Source organism: Poecilia reticulata, chromosome 6 (assembly GCF_904066995.2).
Source record: "Poecilia reticulata chromosome 6, P_reticulata-male-v2, whole genome shotgun sequence".
NCBI classification, from domain to species: domain Eukaryota; kingdom Metazoa; phylum Chordata; class Actinopteri; order Cyprinodontiformes; family Poeciliidae; genus Poecilia; species Poecilia reticulata.
Genome location: NC_088835.1, coordinates 31662723 through 31685354, shown reverse-complemented (window position 1 = coordinate 31685354; position 22632 = coordinate 31662723). Strand labels below are relative to the sequence as shown.

Here is a 22632-nt window from a genome sequence, read left to right as displayed (position 1 = left end):
TGATTATTAGAAACATCTTGGTGTCTCATAAAGCTTTAATCGGTTCAGGCATCTGTCAGCGTTTCTGTGCTGCATCGAAATGATTAAATGCAGAAACGTCCACATGGTTCTGGACAATGCAGAGAAGGAGGATTCATTATTTTTCCTCATATTTCTGAGTTTCTCAGATCTAACGGCTGATCTGAGGTCAGGCTGATGAAAGTGTTAAAACCTCCAGAACGCTGGTACGTATCTTCTTAACAAAGAGAGACAGACATGAGGATTGATGCTCAGTTCTGATGTTCTGCTGGAATCCAGTTTCTCTTCTGGACTTTCGTTCATCCAGCTAATAAAATTCAGCAACAATAATGGCCGCTGTGAGAAAGTCGGATGAAACATGAACCTTCAGTCTGCAGACGCTTTGGAAACTATCATTTATTTCCACACATGTGGCGCAGATTGGACGTTCAGCCCGGTTCCCCCTGGTCCGGTTCTGAGCTGCAGAACCGGGCCGCTTCCTCTGGTCAGAGTGAAAAGTTTGGGTGGAAACGTCCCGCTGTGGCCGGCTCCACAAAGCTCGCTCCCAGGAGTTTCTGCGGGCTCTGGATAGATAACATTAATATTTAATATGATCAGCGCGAAGCTGCTGACTCGGGTTTACATCCAAACTTTGCCCAAAACCTTTGAGCTTCTCAGAAACTCACCAACCTGGAGGAAAACAGACGTTCGGTGAACCGTGACGCTCCGACAGCAGGAGGCTCCTGATCCGAGTTAATGTCTTATAGATGAACGTAAACACGAGAGGAAGGCCGTGAGCCTCCAGTTTCCATGGAGACCTGGATCAATAGTTCAGATCGGAAAACATGTTCGCGATTTTCAGGCTCTGAAAGACAAAACGGGAAAAATCCTGACCAAGGTTACGAACTAAAACTAATAAAAACAACCAAAACTGAAAACGTTGTAGTTAGCTGAAATGAATAAAAACGGTGATTAATGGTGAAAAACTAAAACTAACTATATTTTGTGTTTCCGGAAACCAAAACATTCTGAAGCTTTAATGTTTGTTTTCGTGTTTATTAATCTATTTTTTTAGCATTTTGAACTGATGTGAAACCAATCTTCTTTTGAAAGGAGAAGCAAAAAGGAAATGTAAACCGACTAAATCTGTTTCATTTACCTGAACTGGGGAAAAATGGCTCTTTACACTGTAAAAACGCAAAGGTGTTTTCTGTTGGTTTTTAGCGCAAATATCTCAATTTACTTGAAAAAAGACAAAATCAGCTTTCAAATAACTTTTCAAATTAGGTAAATAAATTCTTAACATTGATAATTATTGGTTTCATTGGCAGATTTTTTTCACTTACAATAAAACATTTTTCCATTTTAGCACCTTATCAATATTAAGAGACCTCAAACAATCTGAAAATATACTTAAATTTGTCTTATTTGAAGTCAACTCAAGTATTTTCACCATAAACTAGACCAAACATACTCGGTTAGATTTAGTGTTTTTACAGTGCACAGGTTAAATGATGAGGTTTTAATTTGACAAAACCTCTTTCTCTCGACGTAGATGGTGAATCACACAAGTTTTCCCAGCATCTGGTGGGACTTTGACCTTCGCCTGCATGTCGACAGACCCGGGAATCCTGGGAAAAATGGGGTTCAAAGGTCAGACTTGGCTCACGTGTTACATCAGCATTTTATTTAACCGAGTTGCTGCTGTCGGCTGACATGTTGCAGCTTCATCTGGGTGAGAGACGTCTCTGTTAGCGGAGCCGGACGGACCAACACCGGACCCGGAGAGCTGACTGCTGCAGGAGCAAGATGGCCGCCGAGTGACCCAACGCCGCAGGCAACGACAAAACCAGTTAGTATACAGATAACAGTTTAAGAACAGTTAGTTCTTTTATCTATGTAAATCTGAATGTGCACCTCAACATTTTCAATTCGGTTTATTTCTAGGGAGCAAATTCACAAGAAACGTCTCGAGGCACTTTGCAAAATAAAGTCATTCCAGTCAGTGCATTAAGTTTAGTTCATTATTTAAATTAGTTTATAAAGTTTCTATCTAAAGAAACCCAGCAGAGCATCGAGTCTAAACTTTGTTTACATTCTGATGATGTAAAAAAATAATAATAATTTTGTAATTACAGCGTTTCCATTAAATACGAAACTAAATTAAAATCGGCTGCAGATAATCATCCTGTAACTACTTCCTGTCTTCTTCTTCTTCGTGGTTTCCGCCAGTGGAAACATCCGGTCGTTGATCATGAGGTTTACAGTGTTGTGAAATAAATCTGCTTTAACTGCTTTAAAAATATGAGGGTTTTTTAAAATTGCTGCATTTCCATTAAGAAAATTTATTTCTGAAACGTCAAATTGGGCAATTATGTGATAAATGGAAACGCAGGATTCACTCCTCCTGGAATTGAGTTGCTGTCAACTTTACAGCCATTCCTCCCAGCGAGCATGCGCAGGGCGACAGTGGAGAGGAAAAACTCCCCGTTAGCAGAACCAGAACACGGGTCGGTACCAGCGGCTGGAGGTCAGAGCAGCTGGAGAAACGACAGAAAGTTAGCAGTTTAAACAGCAACAAATGATGCAAAGTGGAGTTTGTCCTTTTCTCTGACGGCAGGATAACCTGAGCCTTTAATCCTGGTCTAGAAAGTATTCAGAGTCTGTCTGTAGAACCTCCAGAACCAGCAGGAACCCGTCTGGTACCGGCAGGTTCTGGACGGAACACCTGGACCAATCAGATTAATCTGGTCAATAATTCTCATCCTGGTTATCTATTTAGCTTAATCGTCTATTTAAAGTGGTTAATGACTCACCTGGCGTAAATAAAGTCATTTTAGTTTGAAAAGATCGTTTCCTCTCGCTGCGTTTCGCTGCTTCAGCAGAATCCACTTCCTGTCTGTAAATCAACAGCCAGTGGAAGAGTTCAGATTGTTCCTGCTGGATAATTTAGACCTGCTTCAAAAGAGAAACACCCAGGAAAGGAAGACATTTAAACAATGACAGATTGAATCTCCGCTGTGCAGGACGGCGATTATGACATCAGCAGCAGGTTGAATCACATCGCTGAGATCTTATGTGACTAACCAAGAGAGCTCATATTTGTGAAATGATCCACGTTTTGTTATTTTAATAAATAAAAATCTGAAAAGTGCGGTGTGCGTTTGTATAGAACCGCCTTTTGCTCCAGTTGCTTCTGGGTTCGTCTCCACCAGCGCTGCATGTCTAGAAATCAACTTTTTTTTATGGATTCTTCCATGCAGAACCTGTACGGACAGAAATAATCAAGTCTTGGCTCAAACTCTCTGTCAGATTTAGGTCTGTACTTTGACTAGGCCCATTCTTCTGTCTCCCTGGCATGTTATCATTTTCCTTTCTGAGGTTCCTGGCTGGAACGTGGTGATGATGATGATGGTTTGTGGCAGAACTTTGTTTTCAGAGTCTGTCATTACATTAAACATGTCAATATTTCAGAAGCGAACATCCCATAATCAGCTCCTTGCTGCTCTGTAAACACTCCTGCAACAACGCGGTTTTTCTGATTACCGTTGCCTGGGAAACCCGTCCGGCTCTCGGAGATGGAGGCTGAGGTTTGTTTCCAAACGGACAGAAAACACTCGGATCGCGGCTCTGTGGAGCCGTAGGGCTCATTTTTATTTAAAACCTTTTCTTTCTGATCCGATTCTGTGCAGAACTCAGTGAACTGATTCACATTTAATCTGATTGGTTAAAAACCCTGAGGTGAGTTCAGAGATCCAGACGGGAGGCAAATGGAGCTGTAAGGTCCTGGAGGCGGTCCGGTCCGGTCCGGTCCGGTCCCGGCCTTCGGCCCGCCGGCAGCCGGGCTTGTTGGAGAAGGTGTCCGCTTTCCTCTGCCCCGTCAGAGGGGCGGTCAGACGTCCCCAACGGCCTTCATTCAAAGTTTCTTCTGACCGCATGGCGACATCCCTGGAGCGAAGGGGACACATTCCACTCAACGTATTAAAATATGAGCTGCTGCCCAAGAGACGAACAAATAACATTTATGTTTATGTGTTAAAGTGTTGCAGAAACCCCAGCTGGTCAGCATGGATCCTCCAGAGAATGCAGGGAAGAGGGGAGGCGCCGCAGCGTCGCCCGACGCCGCAGCATTGCCCGGCGCCGCAACATCGCGCCACGCCGCAGCATTGCCCGGCGCCGCCGCAGCGCCCGCCGCCGCAGCATCGCCCGCCGCCGCCGCAGCGCCCGACGGCGGCTACGCCTGGCTCATCCTGCTCTCCTGCTTCTTCGTCTTTGGCCTGACCTTCGGTGTGATCAAGTCCTTCGGTGTATTTTTTGTTGAGATCCAGCAGTACTTTGAAACCACGGCAGCAGGAACGTCATGGATCACCTCCATCGCCGTGGCGACCATTCACATAGCAGGTAGCTCTCTCTCCACCCGCTCCTCGCTTGCCTCCAGCAAACCTCTGAAGTTTTCATCTGCTGAAAACAGAGGACAGAACGGCGGAGTATTAGGGCTGAGATGGAAAAATAAGAGGAAAAGGACATTTCTGCCAAAAAACTCCGAAATTTTTAGATTAATCTACATTTTTTTTTACATTTTCAAACTCAGAAATTTCTTCTTTTTATAAGTTTCTTGGTGAGAATTTACTCCTCCTTTGTTTTCCTGTCCTTTGTGCTTGTTTTCATCTATAAGGTCTGCAAATAGACAAAAGTACGACAATGTTTTATTCCACTGTCAATAGAAAAGGAAGTCAATTTCTGCCAAAAACTCATATTTTTTTAGATTTGTCTCAGAAATTTCCAAAAAAACAACAAAAAAACCCAAGAAATTTCTAAGTATGAAAAGTAAAAAAAAATTGATGGAAAAATCTGAAAAATTTTTGATTAATTGCAGAAATTTTCTAGCAAAAAACAGTCAATATTTTTACTTTTAGTACATTTCAACAAACCACTTTGTGCTAAAAGAAATAGCATTTAGCGAGTCTTAACTTGCTAACTCTGAAAATTAGCTCCGCTATTAGCATGTTAGCAGATAGACATGTAGTGGTAGTTTACGATGACAAACTACATGAAAGGTTTGTGAGTGAATGAGTTCTGCAGGAGTCTCTGAACCCAGAGTTAAATAGAGACTGTCAAAGTCTAATTTTGAAAGTTTTCTCTTCTTGTTTCTTTAAAAAGAAAAATCCAATGAATTTTCTCAGTAAGCTAACTGTTAGCTGCGTTTCAGCCCCGGTCTCCTCCGCTCTGAGTGCGCGCTTCAGCCATCGCGCTGTGGTCATCTCGGGCGGCCTCATCTGCAGCGCCGCCGTCGTGTTCGGCGCTTTGGCCCGCAGTCTGACTGAGCTCTACATAACTGTGGGTTTCCTAAACGGTGAGTGGAGCAAACACAGAAAGATGAGGACGTGCTCTGGTGGGTTTGGCTCCTGATCCGTTTGGTTGCTGCAGGCTTCGGCTACGCGCTGACCTGGACCCCCGCCGTCACCATGCTGGGCCTGTACTTCGACAGGAGGCGCCCGGTCGCCAACGCCTTGGCTAGCGCTGGAGAATGCATCCTGACGTTCAGCCTCACGCCGCTGTTCCAGCTGCTGATCGACAGCTTCTCCTGGAGGGGCGCGCTGCTCATCCTGGGGGGGCTGCAGCTCAACTTGTGCGTGTGCGGCATGCTGCTCCGGCCCCTGAGGGCCCCAAGAGATGCTAACGTTATCAGAAAGGTCAAAGAAGAAGAGGAGAGCCTCCAGAAAGGAGACCTGGAGGAAACCCAGCTGGGCTTTCGATTGGAAAGTGAGCTGAACGTCCTGGAAATTAACGACCAGGAGACTGTGAGAGATCGTGTTGATGATGAGACGTCCAGTGTGGCCGGGAACTCTTCAACCGGTCCAAAGAGGACCCAACTGAGGACTGGAGTCCAGCACTATGTCGACTACACGCTCATCACCAACGGCCGCTTCATGGTCTACTCCATGTTCGGGGTGTTTGCGGCGCTCGGGTTCTTCGCGCCGTCGCTCTTCCTGGTTCCGTACGCTCGCAGCCAGGGGCTGAGCGAGTACCAGGCGGCGGCGCTGCTGTCCATCTCTGCGGTGCTCGACCTCTTCGGCAGAATCTTCTTCGGCTGGGTGGCGAACCTGAGGCTGATTCAGACGGTGCGATCACCATCATGGGACACAAGCAGAAACAGATCGGGGAGGGGGGGGACACTTTTTCAAATCACTTCTTATCTGTAAACTACACTAAATGTTTAGTCCCAAACTAAAAGCTTAGTTATAAAGATGAATATTTAATTTATAGCTAAATACTTAGCTCATAGCTAAATATGTTGGTATTATGTAAATATTACATATTAAACATTTAATATTTAACTACTAAATATTTATCTTCAAACTAAATCTATAGCTCTAAGCTTAGCTTACAAGCTAAATCTTACGTCTGAAGTTAAACCAAGTATTTCATTTTAATGTAAAAATTTAGATAACAAGCTAAATAATTAGTTCTGAGCTAGCTAAGCATTTAGTTATTCCTGAGCTAGCCAAATATTTAACTTATAAATTAAATATGTAGCTTTCTCATAAGATCCAGCTATTATTTACGGCAATATACTTCCGGTTATTGGCAAGTGAATTTGCACATTATCCAGGTATTTTAGCTAAATATGCTAGCTACATATTTAGCCTGCTAGCTCTGAATTTATGAATAACATGGTGAAGATACAGACCCTTCCTGTAGCAGATTTTACCTTCACATTAAAATGTTTGTATGTGCTAATATTTATTATATATATTTAATAATTAATTAGTAAGCTAAATGTTTAGTTAGCAAGCTAAGTATTTAATCCACTTCCGGTGACTCAAATATTCACGCATGTTCATCTACGTCAGTGGTGTCAAACTCATTTTTATTTTGGGCCGAATCAAAAATCTGAATGTTCTTAAAGGGCCGGTTGCACCAGAATCTATTGATAAAACCAATTTAACTGTTAAAATATCAATAAATAGCTGTTACTCCTGGATTTCTGATTATTTTAGTGTTTATTTTTGCAATCAAAATGACAGATTTTGTGGTGAATATTAAGAAATATTTGTAATTGTTATTTTTTTTACAGTATTTACGTTAAATGTGATTCTATCACTCGCTCTATCGGTTACGGATTCAATGTTTTTGACCAATTTTGAGAAAATTAGCAGTAAAATCAGGACAAAAATGTGGACATTTTTTGATTTTGTGTGATTTTTGCAGATTTGTGAAAAACTGGACGGACCTATTGATGTAATTTGGTGTCCAGAGGGCCACATAAAAAGCTACGGCGGGCCAGATTTGGCCCCCGGGCCTTGAGTTTGACACCTGTGATCTACGTCCACCATCATGACAGGAAGTTGACGCGGTTCTGTTTTCTCTCGGAGCAGGTCCAGCAGCTCACCGCCACCGTGGTTCTGCTCGGCGCCGTGCTGCTGCTGTGCCCGCTGGCCTCCACCTTCCCGGGGCTGGTGGCCTTCAGCGCCGCCCACGGCCTGGTGTTCGGCGCCACGGTGGCCGTCCACATCACGGTGCTGCCGGAGGTGGTGGGCGTGGAGCGGCTGGGCAGCGCGCTGGGCTTCTTCATGCTGATCCGCAGCAGCGGAGGCCTGCTGGGGCCGCCCATCGCTGGTAGGCCCCGATGGTTGTCTCGTTTATATCGAGCTAAATATTGCTACCTAGTTAGCAAGCTGCGTATTTAGCTCCAAACTATATACTAAGTCATCAAGCTAGTTAGCAAGCTACGTATTTAGCTCCAAACTATATACTAAGTCATCAAGCTAGTTAGCAAGCTGCATATTTAGCTCCAAACTATATACTTAGTCATCAAGCTAAATTTTAAGTTAGCTTGATGACTAATTTAAGATTAGTCATCAAGCTAGTTAGCAAGCTACGTATTTAGCTCCAAACTATATACTAAGTCATCAAGCTAGTTAGTAAGCTGCGTATTTAGCTCCAAACTATATACTAAGTCATCAAGCTAGTTAGCAAGCTACGTATTTAGCTCCAAACTATATACTAAGTCATCAAGCTAACTAGCAAGCTAAGCATTTAGTTCTGAAATAGCTTTTATTTTGGTTGTCCACCGGTTTGGTTGTTTAGCTTCAAACTAAATATTTTTGTTTTGAGCCAAATATATAGTCCTCTAACTACATCTTTAGCTTTCTAATTCTGACGTTTATAAATGAATTAACATGGTGAAAACATAACTTTTGAAAATAAAATGCAACTTTTTTCTTGTCACGAGCCAAACAACCTAAATTACTGCTGTTATTTTTTTACTGTGCACCTTTACATCTCCAGTTCAACGTTTAAAGCTCGTTGGTCAAACCGTCACTGTTTTACAGTATTTCACTGCTTTTTGATGGGGTAAATAAAAAGCTCCGTCCAGTAAAACTGGATCCTGTCGCAGCTCTTTTCCTTCATGATTCTGTCAGGATCGCAGTTTGAAATAATCAGAAGCTGCAGCGTTCATTTCATGGCTGTTGGCTTTCTAAATGTTCGCTCACGCTGCTGAACGGATTTTCCCTCCAGCTAACCTCATCGGTTCCTTTAATTAGAAGTAAAAGTTTGGTTGGGTTTTTGAAAACATGAAGCATAATTTAAAGTTGTTGTTTACGTCCTGAATCTGTTCATTACTTTTATGGACAGAATTTCTAGGTGCAGCCGAGGTGTTGATCCGTTTTGGTGGCCTTAGGATCGCATCTCTGCTTTTTGCGGATGATGTGGTCCTGTTGGCTTCATCGGATCATGATCTGCAGCTCTCACTGGAGCGGTTCGCAGCCGAGTGTGAAGTGGCCGGGATGAGGCTCAGTGCCTCCAAATCCGAGGCCATGGTCTTGAGCCGGAAAAGGGTAGAGTGCCTTCTCCGGGTCAGGGGGGTCGTCCTGCCTCAAGTGGAGGAGTTTAAGTATCTGGGGATCTTGTTCACGAATGAGGGAAGAAGGGAGATCGACAGGCGGATTGGGGCAGCGTCTGCCGTGAAGCGGGCGCTGTACCGGTCCGTCGTGGTGAAGAGAGAGCTGAGCCAAAAAGCGAAGCTCTCGATTTACCGGTCGATCTACGTTCCCACCCTCATCTATGGTCATGAGCTTTGGGTCATGACCGAAAGAACGAGATCACGGGTACAAGCGGCCGAAATGGGTTTCCTCCTCCGCAGGGTGGCTGGGCTCTCCCTTAGAGAGAGAAGCTCGGTCATCCGGGAGGGACTCAGAGTAGAGCCGCTGCTCCTCCACGTCGAGAGGAGCCAGTTGAGGCTCGGGCATCTGGTCAGGATGCCTCCTGGACGCCTCCCTGGTGAGGAGATCAGGTCCCACCGGGAGGAGGGGAGACCCAGGACACCTGGAGGGACGATGTCTCTCGGCTGGCCTGGGAACGCCTTGGGGTTCCTGGAGGAGCTGGAAGAGGCTGGAGAGGGAAGTCTGGGCCTCCCTTCTGAAGCTGCTGCCCCCGCGACCCGACCCGGATAAGCGGAAGAAAATGGATGGATGGATGGATTGTTTACGTCCTGTAATAATAGAGAGAACATCTCAGCATCTCATTGCTCTATTGGAGCAGATTTAATGGTATTTAGTGTCTTTCTGTCTCATTTGTGTTTATGGAGTCACTTTTTTTTATCACTTTTAGAAACTGGAAATTGATCGTCTGTGTATTAATAAGAAAAAAATGACTTATGATCAGCTTCCAAACCCTCCACGCCTGGAGCGTCCCGGCCTGATGGAGCAGAAAGTGTCCGAGTCAAACAGACGCTTTCAGCTGGACTTCCTGCAGAAACGCTTCATTGTTGGCTTTGAATTTTTTCACTTTGATATTTTATTTTAGTCTCTTTTGGGGTGAAACTGGTGTCAGATTAATCTGAGTCAAATATAGACAATGAGTTTCTATTTTTAGCTCCGCCTGACACAGAAGCTATTTACCTCTCAGACTCTGAAGACCAGCTTCAAAGTCCTGCTCATTAAGTAGGGCAGCTTCCACCTGTGTCCTTTTTCCTGTTTGTTAGCATTAGGGCTGTTGTAAACGATTATTTTAGGAATCTATAGATTTTTCTTACGATTAATCGAGTAATTGGATAAAAACAATTATGAAATAAAATATTGGTAAATCTTCCATAACACCAGTGTTACTATCGGATATCAACATCAGTCTATTTTTTCCACCTTTGAGCTTCCCTACTAGTTACTGTTTTGTAGACCGGGGGAGCAATACGGGATATTTACGGCTCCTCCGTTCAGAAACTCATCTACCCGCCATGTTCCGCCTCCCGTTTGTTCAGACCGGGATGATATCAGTTTATTGTGCGGTTCGTCCGTAAAGCTGCTCTTACCCTGTAAGCATCAACCCTCAGCCGCCCGCCGTGTTCAGTCTCTCCGCTCACCTGTATAAATCCTCCTCAGCTTCTTCCCGCCGTTCAACCAGCAGCTCCGGAGCAGAAAGGCTGCCGAACTCCCGGCATCGCGCCGGTCATTTTAAGGATGTTTATTGGTCCCAGAAAAAACGATGAAAACCCGGAATTATCACCAATCAGTAAAATCCCCGCGGGCCGAACTTGAAGATTGGACGTTATGCCGCTAACACGTAGCTTCCGTCAACAACTCAGAGGCGGAAGTCAGAGCTCCGCGCAACGCAGATAATGTTCCGGCTGAAACACGGTGCGCTAAATGATAAAACATAAATTAACGAAGCTTCGAGGCAGGAACATTTTCCTCGAGGAATTTTAATAATCGAGGCTCTCGAATCACTCGAGGAATCGGTTCAGCCCTAGTTAGCAATAATTTATATTTGCATTTCAGGTTTAAATAATTTCTCATAAACTTCTTATTTCTGGCCCTTTTCTGCTTTCCGTTCAGGTTTCTTCATTGACAAGATGGAGAACTACGGGACGGGCTTCCTCATGTCCGGAGTGGCCCTCATCGCCTCGGCGCTGTTCCTCCTCATTCTGCACCAGATGGACCGGCAGAGCCGGAAAACGGCCACCGACGCTGCGCCCACAGAGAAACGGATCTGGAAAAAGTGTTTCTGTTGGAGGGAAAGAGCCGGACTCTAATCTGGATCCAAAAATCAGCCGGTCAGCAGAGATCAGAGCCGGTAAAAATCAGCCGGTCAGCAGAGGTCAGAGCCGGTAAAAATCAGCCGGTCATCAGAGGTCAGAGCCGGTAAAAATCAGCCGGTCAGCAGAGGTCAGAGCCGGTAAAAATCAGCCGGTCAGCAGAGGTCAGAGCCGGTAAAAATCAGCCGGTCAGCAGAGGTCAGAGCCGGTAAAAATCAGCCGGTCAGCAGAGGTCAGAGCCGGTAAAAATCAGCCGGTCAGCAGAGGTCAGAGCCGGTAAAAATCAGCCGGTCATCAGAGGTCAGAGCCGGTAGAAATCAGCCGGTCAGCAGAGGTCAGAGCCGGTAAAAATCAGCCGGTCAGCAGAGGTCAGAGCCGGTAAAAATCAGCCGGTCAGCAGAGGTCAGAGCTGGTAAAAATCAGCCGGTCAGCAGAGGTCAGAGCCGGTAAAAATCAGCCGGTCAGCAGAGGTCAGCCGGTTAAAATCAGCCGGTCAGCAGAGGTCAGAGCTGGTAAAAATCAGCCGGTCAGCAGAGGTCAGCCGGTTAAAATCAGCCGGTCAGCAGAGGTCAGAGCCGGTAGAAATCAGCCGGTCAGCAGAGGTCAGAGCCGGTAAAAATCAGCCGGTCATCAGAGGTCAGAGCCGGTAAAAATCAGCCGGTCAGCAGAGGTCAGAGCCGGTAGAAATCAGCCGGTCATCAGAGGTCAGAGCCGGTAAAAATCAGCCGGTCAGCAGAGGTCAGAGCCGGTAAAAATCAGCCGGTCAGCAGAGGTCAGAGCCGGTAAAAATCAGCCGGTCATCAGAGGTCAGAGCCGGTAAAAATCAGCCGGTCAGCAGAGGTCAGAGCCGGTAATCTGCAGGATCAGCTCTGTGGTCAGGGACAGAAGATAAACGCTGCTGCGTGAGTCGGTAAATGTTTGGGGTTCTTCTGAACGCAGCTTTTTCCAGCAATGCTTAGTAATTAACTGGGAAGTTTTCATGGTCACAACGTTCAGACGTTTCCTAGCAACCGCGGCTCCACTTAAAGAGAAATAAACGGTTATTGCAGCAAATCATCATTACATTAAATTAATCTGCCAGGTTTGAGTTTATGTAACTGAAGCAATGCCGTTTCTAAAACGTTAGATTTAACTTTCATCTGTTGGTGGTTTTTATTAAACCAGTTCCTCCATGACTTCACGTTTCAACTTTTTTTTCTGGAGCTGAAAAAATAAATTATGCTCATTAAATAAAGAGTTTTGTTTAAAAGTATAAACTGTTTCTCGACGTGGTTCTTCCTCTGTTGCTTCGTAAAGTTTAAAGCTCGTCTGTGGCGCCCTCTAGTGGCAGTCTGCTGACATTACAGCATTTCTAAAAAAACAAAGCTGGGATAATTAAATGAAACTGATGATGAAATAATCTACAAAACACATCAAATTAGAAATATTTCCCATCTTGGTGAAAAAGTTTATAGATATTAAAGGAAAATTGGAACCTGATGTCCTGTTTTCAACATCTGGAAAAGTTTAACTTCTTCATCTGATGAAGAGTTTTAACATCTGAGCAGGAAAAAGTCTGGACTGCAAGCGGCCATGATTTCCACCTGGTAAAGAAACGTAGAAGAAATAATAATTAAAAAAAGCCTAGAAAAGATCTGCAAGCCTGAAGATCCATACTTTATATTTGAAATCAATTTATTTTTATAATGCCAAATCACCAGTTATCAATCGGTGCATTATGTTCAGTTTATTATTCAAATTAGTTTAAAATGTTTTAAGGAAACTCGGCAGAGCATCGAGTCGTTGACTAGCAGCGTTCACTCCTCCTGACCAGCAGGGGGCGACAGCACCTGCTTGTATTGTGTCACTGACTTTACATCAATAGACCCTTTTCACATGACGTCACACAACTTCCGTTATGGCTCTAAACAGTGTATCTTTAGTTCCGGTGTGTGTAGTTAACGCTGTTTCTGGACTCTAAAGCTGCTGCCACTAATACGATTTAAAGATATATCACTATTTCATACAGTTTTTCTTCATCAACATCTAAACTGGACAAATTCCTGCTGATTGATTCCAGTTTGACTACCAAGGTTCGTGTTTTGGTTTTTTCTAGCTGCTAGTTGATATGCTAGGCTAGCAGTAGTAATTTGTTAGCTGGCTAACATTACGTAGCCTTTCAGTTTTGGAAATAAAACGTGTTTAGGCTGTAATCTTAATCACATGTTTATAGTATAGACTCGTGTTGCCACCCGTCATGTAAATGCTTGATCGTATTAAACCCTCCTCTAGTTTCACCAGCCGCTAAGTAGCGACATTACCTGAAGTAAATTAATAAAAAAAGAATAATAACTTAATATCCCTTTTAACAAGTTAAACTTGATTCTGCTGTGGAAACAAAGTGCATGAAGTTTGTGCTCAGCTGGGAAAACCCAGTGGATCACATGGTGGGACGTCTGCTTCAAACTGCTCACTACAGTATAGCATCGTCTCTGTCATCCACCAGTTCACTGCAGACTGGCTCCAGTTCACTGCAGACTGGCACCAGTTCACTGCAGACGGGCACCAGTTCACTGCAGACTGGCCCCAGTTCACTGCAGACTGGCACCAGTTCACTTCAGACTGGCCCCAGTTCACTGCAGACTGGCCCCAGTTCACTTCAGACTGGCCCCAGTTCACTGCAGACTGGCACCAGTTCACTTCAGACTGGCCCCAGTTCACTTCAGACTGGCCCCAGTTCACTGCAGAGTGGCCCCAGTTCACTGCAGACTGGCACCAGTTCACTGCAGACTGGCACCAGTTCACTGCAGACTGGCACCAGTTCACTTCAGACTGGCCCCAGTTCACTTCAGACTGGCCCCAGTTCACTGCAGACTGGCCCCAGTTCACTTCAGACTGGCCCCAGTTCACTGCAGACTGGCACCAGTTCACTTCAGACTGGCCCCAGTTCACTTCAGACTGGCCCCAGTTCACTGCAGAGTGGCCCCAGTTCACTGCAGACTGGCACCAGTTCACTGCAGACTGGCCCCAGTTCACTGCAGACTGGCACCAGTTCACTGCAGACTGGCACCAGTTCACTGCTGACTGGCACCAGTTCACTGCAGACTGGCACCAGTTCACTGCAGACTGGCACCAGTTCACTGCAGACTGGCACCAGTTCACTACAGACTGGCCCCAGTTCACTGCAGACTGGCCCCAGTTCACTGCAGACTGGCCCCAGTTCACTGCAGACTGGCCCCAGTTCACTGCAGACTGGCCCCAGTTCACTGCAGACTGGCCCCAGTTCACTGCAGACCGGCCCCAGTGCACTGCAGACTGGCCACAGTTCACTGCAGAGTGGCCCCAGTTCACTGCAGACTGGCCCCAGTTCACTGCAGAGTGGCACCAGTTCACTGCAGACTGGCACCAGTTCACTGCAGACTGGCCCCAGTTCACTGCAGACTGGCACCAGTTCACTGCAGACTGGCACCAGTTCACTGCAGACTGGCACCAGTTCACTGCAGACTGGCCCCAGTTCACTGCAGACTGGCACCAGTTCACTGCAGACTGGCCCCAGTTCACTGCAGACTGGCACCAGTTCACTGCAGACTGGCCCCAGTTCACTGCAGACTGGCCCCAGTTCACTGCAGACTGGCACCAGTTCACTGCAGACTGGCCCCAGTTCACTGCAGACTGGCACCAGTTCACTGCAGACTGGCCCCAGTTCACTGCAGACTGGCCCCAGTTCACTGCAGACTGGCACCAGTTCACTGCAGACTGGCCCCAGTTCACTGCAGACTGGCCCCAGTTCACTGCAGACTGGCACCAGTTCACTGCAGACTGGCCCCAGTTCACTGCAGACTGGCACCAGTTCACTGCAGACTGGCCCCAGTTCACTGCAGACTGGCCCCAGTTCACTGCAGACTGGCACCAGTTCACTGCAGACTGGCCCCAGTTCACTGCAGACTGGCACCAGTTCACTGCAGACTGGCCCCAGTTCACTGCAGACTGGCACCAGTTCACTGCAGACTGGCACCAGTTCACTGCAGACTGGCACCAGTTCACTGCAGACTGGCCCCAGTTCACTGCAGACTGGCACCAGTTCACTGCAGACTGGCCCCAGTTCACTGCAGACTGGCACCAGTTCACTGCAGACTGGCTCACACCAAGGACCCAACATGTTTGTCTTCTTAAGTTGTAAACCCTGAGTACATACTGTTGAAATAAAATTGATATTTATTTTGTAACTACTTTTTCTCTATCAATGGCTTAAATTAACTGTGGTAATTATGTTTGTGTAATGTAGTAACCATGTAAAGTGTTTAATGTAATTATTAAATAGATGTTTTAAAGAAACAGCCACAAACCTCATGTCTTTGTTCCACAATAGCAGCTTTAATTTTAGCATTTCTTCTCCTCCACATACTTTGTAGCCAGATGTGTAAAATTTACAAAAAGAAGCAATTTAAATGTAAAAGTTGCACATATGTAGAATTACTCAAGAGAAGTTAGTAGTTTTTACAGAACTCTACACAACATCTATTCATTTATTAATAGATACATATAGATATTAACTACAGAATAGATACACAAAGATTTCATTTCTAACAGCTGCTAGCAGTAGTGAGTTCATCCATGAAGTGACTTGCAGGAGCAGAGAGGCTCTGAACTGGTTTGTCCTTTTAAATCAAGAGGCCCATGATACTTTGACTAGGCAGCAGATGTCCCACAGCTGATTGACTGAACCTGCCATGGACAGAGCAACTGGATCATCCCAGATATGGTGGGTTGTTCGGTCGGCTACTGTTGAGAGAGATGGACAACAAAACAAAAGGAGAAATTGTGAATCACATCAGAATATGGAAATTATTTGGCAGATGGCGCTTAAATCAATATTTAACATGCTTTTCTAAACAGTGTTAGAAGATGTCAGTGATTTTAGTGAAACTTTTAACAACACAGCACTGACAGACAGCGGTGTTTATGTTTCCTAACTGTGGCTAAAGCTGCTGCTAGCTGGTTTACTCTCCAATCGGAGGCTGGTTCCTTTAAATACAGTTGGAAAATGATAAATTGACAATGACTAATAACGGCTAACACTTAAATGCTGTTTTATTAAAGTTGATAAATAAAGTGAATCTCTAAACGTTACAGCGCTGACGGACAGCGGTGTTTATTTTCCCAAATGTGGCTAAAGCTGCTGCTAGCTGGTTTACTCTCCGATCGGCTGTTTATTTTACACATAGAGAATGATGGATTGACAATGAGTAATGATGGTTATCTAACACTTTAATGCTGTTATTATTATCTTTACATTTTATTATATCCTTAAGATAATGAGTATCCGTGAATTTTTCAGTCAAGTTTCCCGAGGCAAAATCACACCGGAAGTAAAGATACACCGTTTCGAGTTATGGCGGCCATTGTCTGACGTCACTGTGAAAAGGGTGTATAGAGAGAAAAAACTCCCCTTTAACAGTAAAAAGCCTCTAGGACAGTGGTGTCAAACTCATTTTTATTTTGGGCCGAATCAAAAATCTGAACGTTCTTAAAGGGCCGGTTGCACCAGAATCTATTGATAAAACCAATAAAACTGTTAAAATATCAATAAATAGCTGTTCCTCTGGGATTTGTGATTATTTTAGTGTTTATTTTTGCAATCAAAATGACAGATTTTGTGGTGAATATTAAGAAATATTTGTAATCATTATTTTTTTTACAATATTTACGCTAATGTATGATGTCAAATGTGACTATCACTCGTCATATCGGTTACGGATTCAACGTTTTTGACCAATTTTGAGAAAATTAGCAGTAAAGTCAGGAAAAAATTTGGAAATTTGTTGATTTTGTGTGATTTTTGCAGATTTGTGAAAAACTGGAAGGACTTATTGATGTAATTTGGAGTCCAGAGGGCCACATAAAAAGCTGCGGCGGGCCAGATTTGGCCCCCGGGCCTTGTGTTTGACACCTGTGCTCTAGCAGAACCTGGATCAGTACCGGCGGAACCGTCTGCCACGACCGACTGGAGGTTAGAAACGACACAGCAGAGAAACAGAAGAACCAGGATTATTTTCTATGTTCATAAGTTTAAACCAAAACACGGTGAATCTGCAGGAGTCGGTCACTGTTGAACTTTGAGTGGTGTCCAAGGAGAAAGTTAGTGTTGGCTAAAAAATACAGTTCTCCAAAAATGTTATAACTTATGAAATGTGGGAAAAGACGGACAGTAAGCTGATGTTTGGGTAGCATTACCACACATTGAAACCCTTTGGAGATGCTCCTCCTCTGCAGCTGAATGTTTGCCACAGTCAGCAAAACTTCCATCTTTCACCACTGAACAATCAGAAGACCCAGAAATACAAATAAACATCTCTCTGCATAAACGTACCATCACAAACTGTGGCAGGAGCTGCACAGACAGTAGCCCTCCCCCCAGACACACACACACACACACACACACACACACACACACACACACACACACACACACACACACACACACACACACACACACACACACAGAGAGAGAACTGATCATAAAGCCAAAGTACTCACTGCTAAAGAAAACCACATCAAAGCCCACAAAGCTTTGATTTATCAGACCGGAACAAAAACGTGATCCATGTTTCATCACGGCTCTACGGGAAAACCACACCCACGCACGCACGCACACGGCGAGCATGCCGGGTTACTGCTTGTTTGAACAGCTTTTACCTCAATGAATCTGAGTTTTCATCTCAGCAGTTTAACCCAAATGATTCGGAACCTTCAGAGATTCAGGATGCTTCCCTCCTGATGAGCCGGTCGACTCGGTCCTGTTGGGATCAAAATCCATCATCTGCTCCACCTCCAGCTGCTGTGGCTCTGAGCCAAACCAACCTGTTCCCCTCCTGGCCTGTGGGGGCGCTGCACCAAGAACCACTGAAGGAAACGACACCAAAACCTCTGAAGACACTGAGAGCAACTTCCTTCTTCACCAGATGGAAACAAGATGGAGGTGTCAGATTTTAGCGGATGGAGGATTTCTATTTAGGCTAAAGACCAGGAGCCATTTCTGCTGCTAGCGCTAGCATGTTAGCTTTGGTTGTTTTTACCCAGAATGCCCTGCGCTCTAGTGCACTTTCTGTTTTTGGAGCGGTCTCTGGTCCGCTTGGCGTTCAAACCTTTTTTGGTTCGATTATGTATTCACGCCTCCCCAAACGAACGGGACTTTCCTAGGCAGACGGTCTGGAGTTGAGTTAAAGCGGACCGAACCGGGCTGGTGCGACTGATGCGGTCTGAGGCTTAGAATCAAGGAACTGATTTCTGATTGGAAGCAACTCTCTGCCATCACCCTAATCTCTGGTTCCCTCCACAGATTCTGTAATGATCCATGAGGCGTTTTATTGGTCTTGGATTATTTTGGGGTGTTAATGGTGGTGCTTCCTTTGTGTTGAGATTCTTCTGTGTTCGGTTCTCTATGTTTAGGTTCAGATTAGCGCTCACCTTTAGCCTTTGGTTAGGATCCTGCTTCATTTCCTCTGTGTTTATTTCCTGTACCGTCCCTCAGGTGTTCCTCCAGCTCCTTTCTCCTGATTCATCACTTTTTGAAGTCCAACTTTCTCCACTCTGGGTGAGTTTTTGCCTTTTTTTTTTTTAAATTAAGCACTCAAATCGTCTGCCTTTCAACATTTTCGGTTCAGGTACCAAACAATCATGCCATCGTTGCTTCCTGAACAATCAGGCTAAAGATAAGAAATGGGGTTGCAGTCCTTCAGTAGGACTTCTTCTTCATCACTACATCTAACTTCTTCCTCCAAAGCTGCACATAAACTAGGTCTTTGCTGAAATCACTCACAACTTCCTGCTCTTCTGTGTAACAATCAGCTTTAGCTGTTTACGTTTGTCTTCGCCTGATGACGTCACAAGATGGCGCCAGCATTTGACCTAATTACTACAGACAAAAACTGTGACAATCTTCAATTCTGTTTAATTTATGCTATTCTGTGAGAAATACTTATTATTAAAAGCCTTTGTACACTTTAATAAATATAGACATTTAAATTTACTTTTTATAAATATTTCATATTTTATCCTGCACCAAATGAAACACCACAAAAACCCATAAACGATTATCTCCCCACACTTTTCCATGGCCTCTCCCAGAACCTATAAATGGTGTCTGGACCCCCGGGGTAGTATTTGCCCAAACACCCTGGAGAGGACACAGAAAAGACAGGCGAGTCACTCAATATCAGCACTCCACACTTTACAGATTATGCACACACATTTGTTCAGTTTTACCCACCAGTAGCTCATTGCTCTGAGTAACAATTATCCTCCCTCCACAGGCAACCAGCTCACTCTCCAATGAGGAGCAGCTGTGCAGAGCCCAGAACAAAAGGCTACATGCTAATTACTAACAATACTCAATAAATACCATTAAAACTTCTCGTGTGCAAATTGCTATTTATGTGCAAATCTCTGCTTAAAGTGCAGTGCTAAATAAAGTGCTTGTTCAAAAAGTGCATTTAAAGTGCTATACAGCGATTTAAGTAAAAGTAGACCCAGTAATGAGGCTGCACAGTGGCGCAGTTGGTAGAGCTGCTGCCTTGCAGCAAGAAGGTTCTGGGTTCGATTCCCGGTCTTTCTGCATGGAGTCTCCATGTTCTCCCTGTGCATGGTGGGTTTTCTCCAGGTACTCCGGTTTCCTCCCACAGTCCAAAAACATGACTGTCAGGTTGATTGGTCTCTCCAAATTGTCCCTAGGTGTGAGTGTGTGTGCATGGTTGTGTGTCTCTGTGTTGCCCTGCGACAGACTGGCGACCTGTCCAAGGTGACCCCGCCTCTCGCCCGAAACGTTGGCTGGAGATGGGCACCAGCAACCCTCCCGACCCCACTGAGGGAAAAAGGGTGCAAGAAAATGGATGGATGGATAGACCCAGTAATGAAGCTCTCTTCATTACAGCACAGAACAGCAGCTTGTCTTTTTAAATTGTAAGTGTTTTATCGTGTGGGAGTGACTTTAGTTGAAGGTGAACTGAACCGACTCATAAATATGATTTAATAATTGCTGTAACGCTGATCATGGTTTGTTCTGGAGAGCATTTAAAGCTGAAAAATATGTTTTTACATATTTGTTGAAGCTGTCTCCATGTCGTGACCGTATGTTATGAGACATTCATGACGGCAGAGCTGGAAGGGTTTCCCGTTTCTCCTGACCCCCAGGGGTCAAGCTGAGGAATGTCACGGTTACCTGAGTCCAAAGGTAGCAGAGAGAGAGACGGGAGGCAGCACAGCAAGCTAACGCTGAGCTAGCCGGGTACAGCATGTGGGCTTTTAAGGATAAACCAAATTACGAAGGAAGACCTGCTGGGAACGAGAGCCGCTGAACTCTGCAGCAAGTGTCTGGCAGAACAAAGGAGCGGGCCGCCTCCGCGGCCGAGCCCCGCTGCTCCAAACACAACCGGCCGCTAAGAGACCCGCTCTGAAAATGTTTGTGTTCTGGGGGTTCTGGGTGATTTCTCAGAGCTAAAATAAATAACTTGAGCCAAACACGGTTGAGAGGTTAGAGAATGTGCAGACGTGGATCCTGTGTTTAGTGAGAGACTGGCAGCTCAGCGTCAACACGCCACTTTCCTGAAAAATGACTTTAATTCTGAAAAAGCTGCAGGGTTTGGATCTCAGGATGAAAAATGCACCAAAGCTAAAGTTTGTTCTGAATTAGTTTCGTATTTTCTCCCCCATTTTGCAAAAACAATAACATGTCATCAGCAGTTCAAACTGCCGGAAAGTCGTTATTACACCAACCAGCTTCTAAGTTGGCAAATTAAAACCAAAGCTGTGAATTTATAGCACTGTAAAAACAGATCTGTTATTGTTTAATGATAAACTCTGAGCATTGACTTAGCTGCTGCATTTAAAGGGATTTTAAGACCCTGATGGACAGGAAAATTCTCTGTTCTCATTTTAAACTGCGGCTAAATTCAGAAACCTCCACAAACTTTGTTTAAAATTGTTTGCATTAAGTTCTTCACATTCTCACACTTCACAAAATCTTACAAGATATTTTTAGTTTAGTTTTGTTTTTTTTTAGTGCTAATATTTTGTTAAACTTGAATGAGGCTGTAATGTTTTCAACCTTCGAACTGTCTCATACAGATTGATGCATCAGCTGACATTTTGAAACATTTTGACACATAAACCTCTCTTGTTATGTCCGCTAAATAAATCCCAGTCTGCTTTGCAGTGCGGCGGCCATGTTTTCTGTGATCCAGTGATCTGGAACCCGCTGAGGCCTCCAGCGTTTTGTTCCTGGAGGAAAAGCTGCGATGCGTCTTCGTCTCCAGAGAGGAAAACAACTCGGCTTTCATGTTCAGTTTGTGAAACGATTTTCCATCTGCGTTCCTTTATCTTTTGTGTTTGACACACAAACCTGGCTGGCAGCTTCCATGAAACTCGTGTCTGTTACTGTAAAACAGACTGAATGTGACGTTCCACTGAGACACGAGACGTTTGGCCGTGAGGTCATTTCCTGTTCAGAAACTGCTGATCTCAGTTTGTCTGAAACCCAGCCGGGATCAGGAACGTCGGGCGTGACTGGAATGTTAGCAGGCTGAGATGTTAGCATGTAGCCTGCTGGGATGTTAGCAGGCTGAGATGTTAGCATGTAGCCTGCTGGGATGTTAGCAGGCTGAGATGTTAGCATGTAGCCTGCTGGGATGTTAGCATGTAGCCTGCTGGGATGTTAGCAGGCTGGGATGTTAGCATGTAGCCTGCTGGGATGTTAGCATGTAGCCTGCTGGAATGTTAGCAGGCTGAGATGTTGGCATGTAGTCTGCTGGGATGTTAGCAGGCTGTGATGTTAGCATGTAGCCTGCTGGGATGTTAGCATGTAGCCTGCTGGGATGTTAGCAGGCTGGAATGTTAGCATGTAGCCTGCTGGGATGTTAGCATGTAGCCTGCTGGGATGTTAGCAGGCTGGGATGATAGCATGTAGCCTGCTGGGATGTTAGCATGTAGCCTGCTGGAATGTTAGCAGGCTGGGATGTTAGCATGTAGCCTGCTGGGATGTTAGCAGGCTGGGATGTTAGCATGTAGCCTGCTGGGATGTTAGCAGGCTGGGATGTTGGCATGTAGCCTGCTGGGATGTTGGCATGTAGCCTGCTGGGATGTTAGCATGTAGCCTGCTGGGATGTTAGCAGGCTGGGATGTTAGCATGTAGCCTGCTGGGATGTTAGCAGGCGGGGATGTTAGCATGTAGCCTGCTGGGATGTTAACAGGCTGGGATGTTAGCATGTAGCCTGCTGGGATGTTAGCAGGCGGGGATGTTAGCATGTAGCCTGCTGGAGATGTTAGCATATTGAGATGGATGGATGGGTTAGCAAAGTTAGCATAGAGCTTCACTTCATGTTTGACATGAAGAATTTTCTCATGATAAAAACAGTTTAAAGCTTTAAATCAACGAGCAGCAGAGCTGTGGAAGGTAGCAATGTTTTCTGCTGCAGTCATGAACTTCAGTTACCCCACCCCCCTGCCTCTGCCCCCTCCCCCCACCCCCACTCGGTGAGTGGGGGTGGAGCCGGGGCCTCCCAGCAACAGGAGCCCGGCTCCTGGAAAGCTAATAATCACCGAGATTTGTGCAGGCTTACATTCCTTCC

General features: G+C 45.2%; 2 protein-coding genes and 1 long non-coding RNA gene across 7 annotated transcripts in view; 2 read left to right on the top strand and 1 right to left on the bottom strand.

Annotated features, from left to right (window-relative positions):
* Nucleotides 1–394: 394 nt before the first annotated feature.
* On the bottom strand, nucleotides 395–1990 carry LOC103481173 (uncharacterized). 3 transcript variants are annotated; one of them, XR_014087992.1, is made up of 3 exons: nucleotides 1535–1990; nucleotides 684–862; nucleotides 395–581 (listed from the first exon to the last, which is right to left on the bottom strand). It is a non-coding gene; the product is annotated as an uncharacterized LOC103481173 (long non-coding RNA). The 3 variants fall into 3 exon arrangements; XR_014087993.1 differs by having other exon boundaries at nucleotides 688–862; XR_014087994.1 differs by having other exon boundaries at nucleotides 684–815.
* A 2197-nt stretch (nucleotides 1991–4187) lies between these two features.
* Nucleotides 4188–12257, top strand: LOC103481320 (monocarboxylate transporter 13; the record flags this gene model as incomplete). The annotated part of the gene is made up of 7 exons (XM_081608505.1): nucleotides 4188–4398; nucleotides 5207–5350; nucleotides 5425–6119; nucleotides 7377–7617; nucleotides 10833–11502; nucleotides 11535–11568; nucleotides 11635–12257. Coding segments are annotated over 5 exons (1488 nt in total), but the record flags the coding sequence as incomplete, so codon positions are not given.
* Nucleotides 12258–18058: 5801 nt separating this feature from the next.
* wfdc1 (WAP four-disulfide core domain 1) overlaps nucleotides 18059–22632 on the top strand; it is an 18016-nt gene continuing 13442 nt past the window's right edge. The window contains exons 1-2 of one of the 3 annotated variants that reach the window (XM_081608413.1): nucleotides 18059–18355; nucleotides 18543–18605. The gene's annotated coding sequence lies outside the window, so the exon portion shown is untranslated. Of the gene's footprint in view, nucleotides 18606–22632 lie in introns of all 3 variants that reach the window. The other 2 variants (XM_081608412.1, XM_081608414.1) reach the window with 2 other exon arrangements.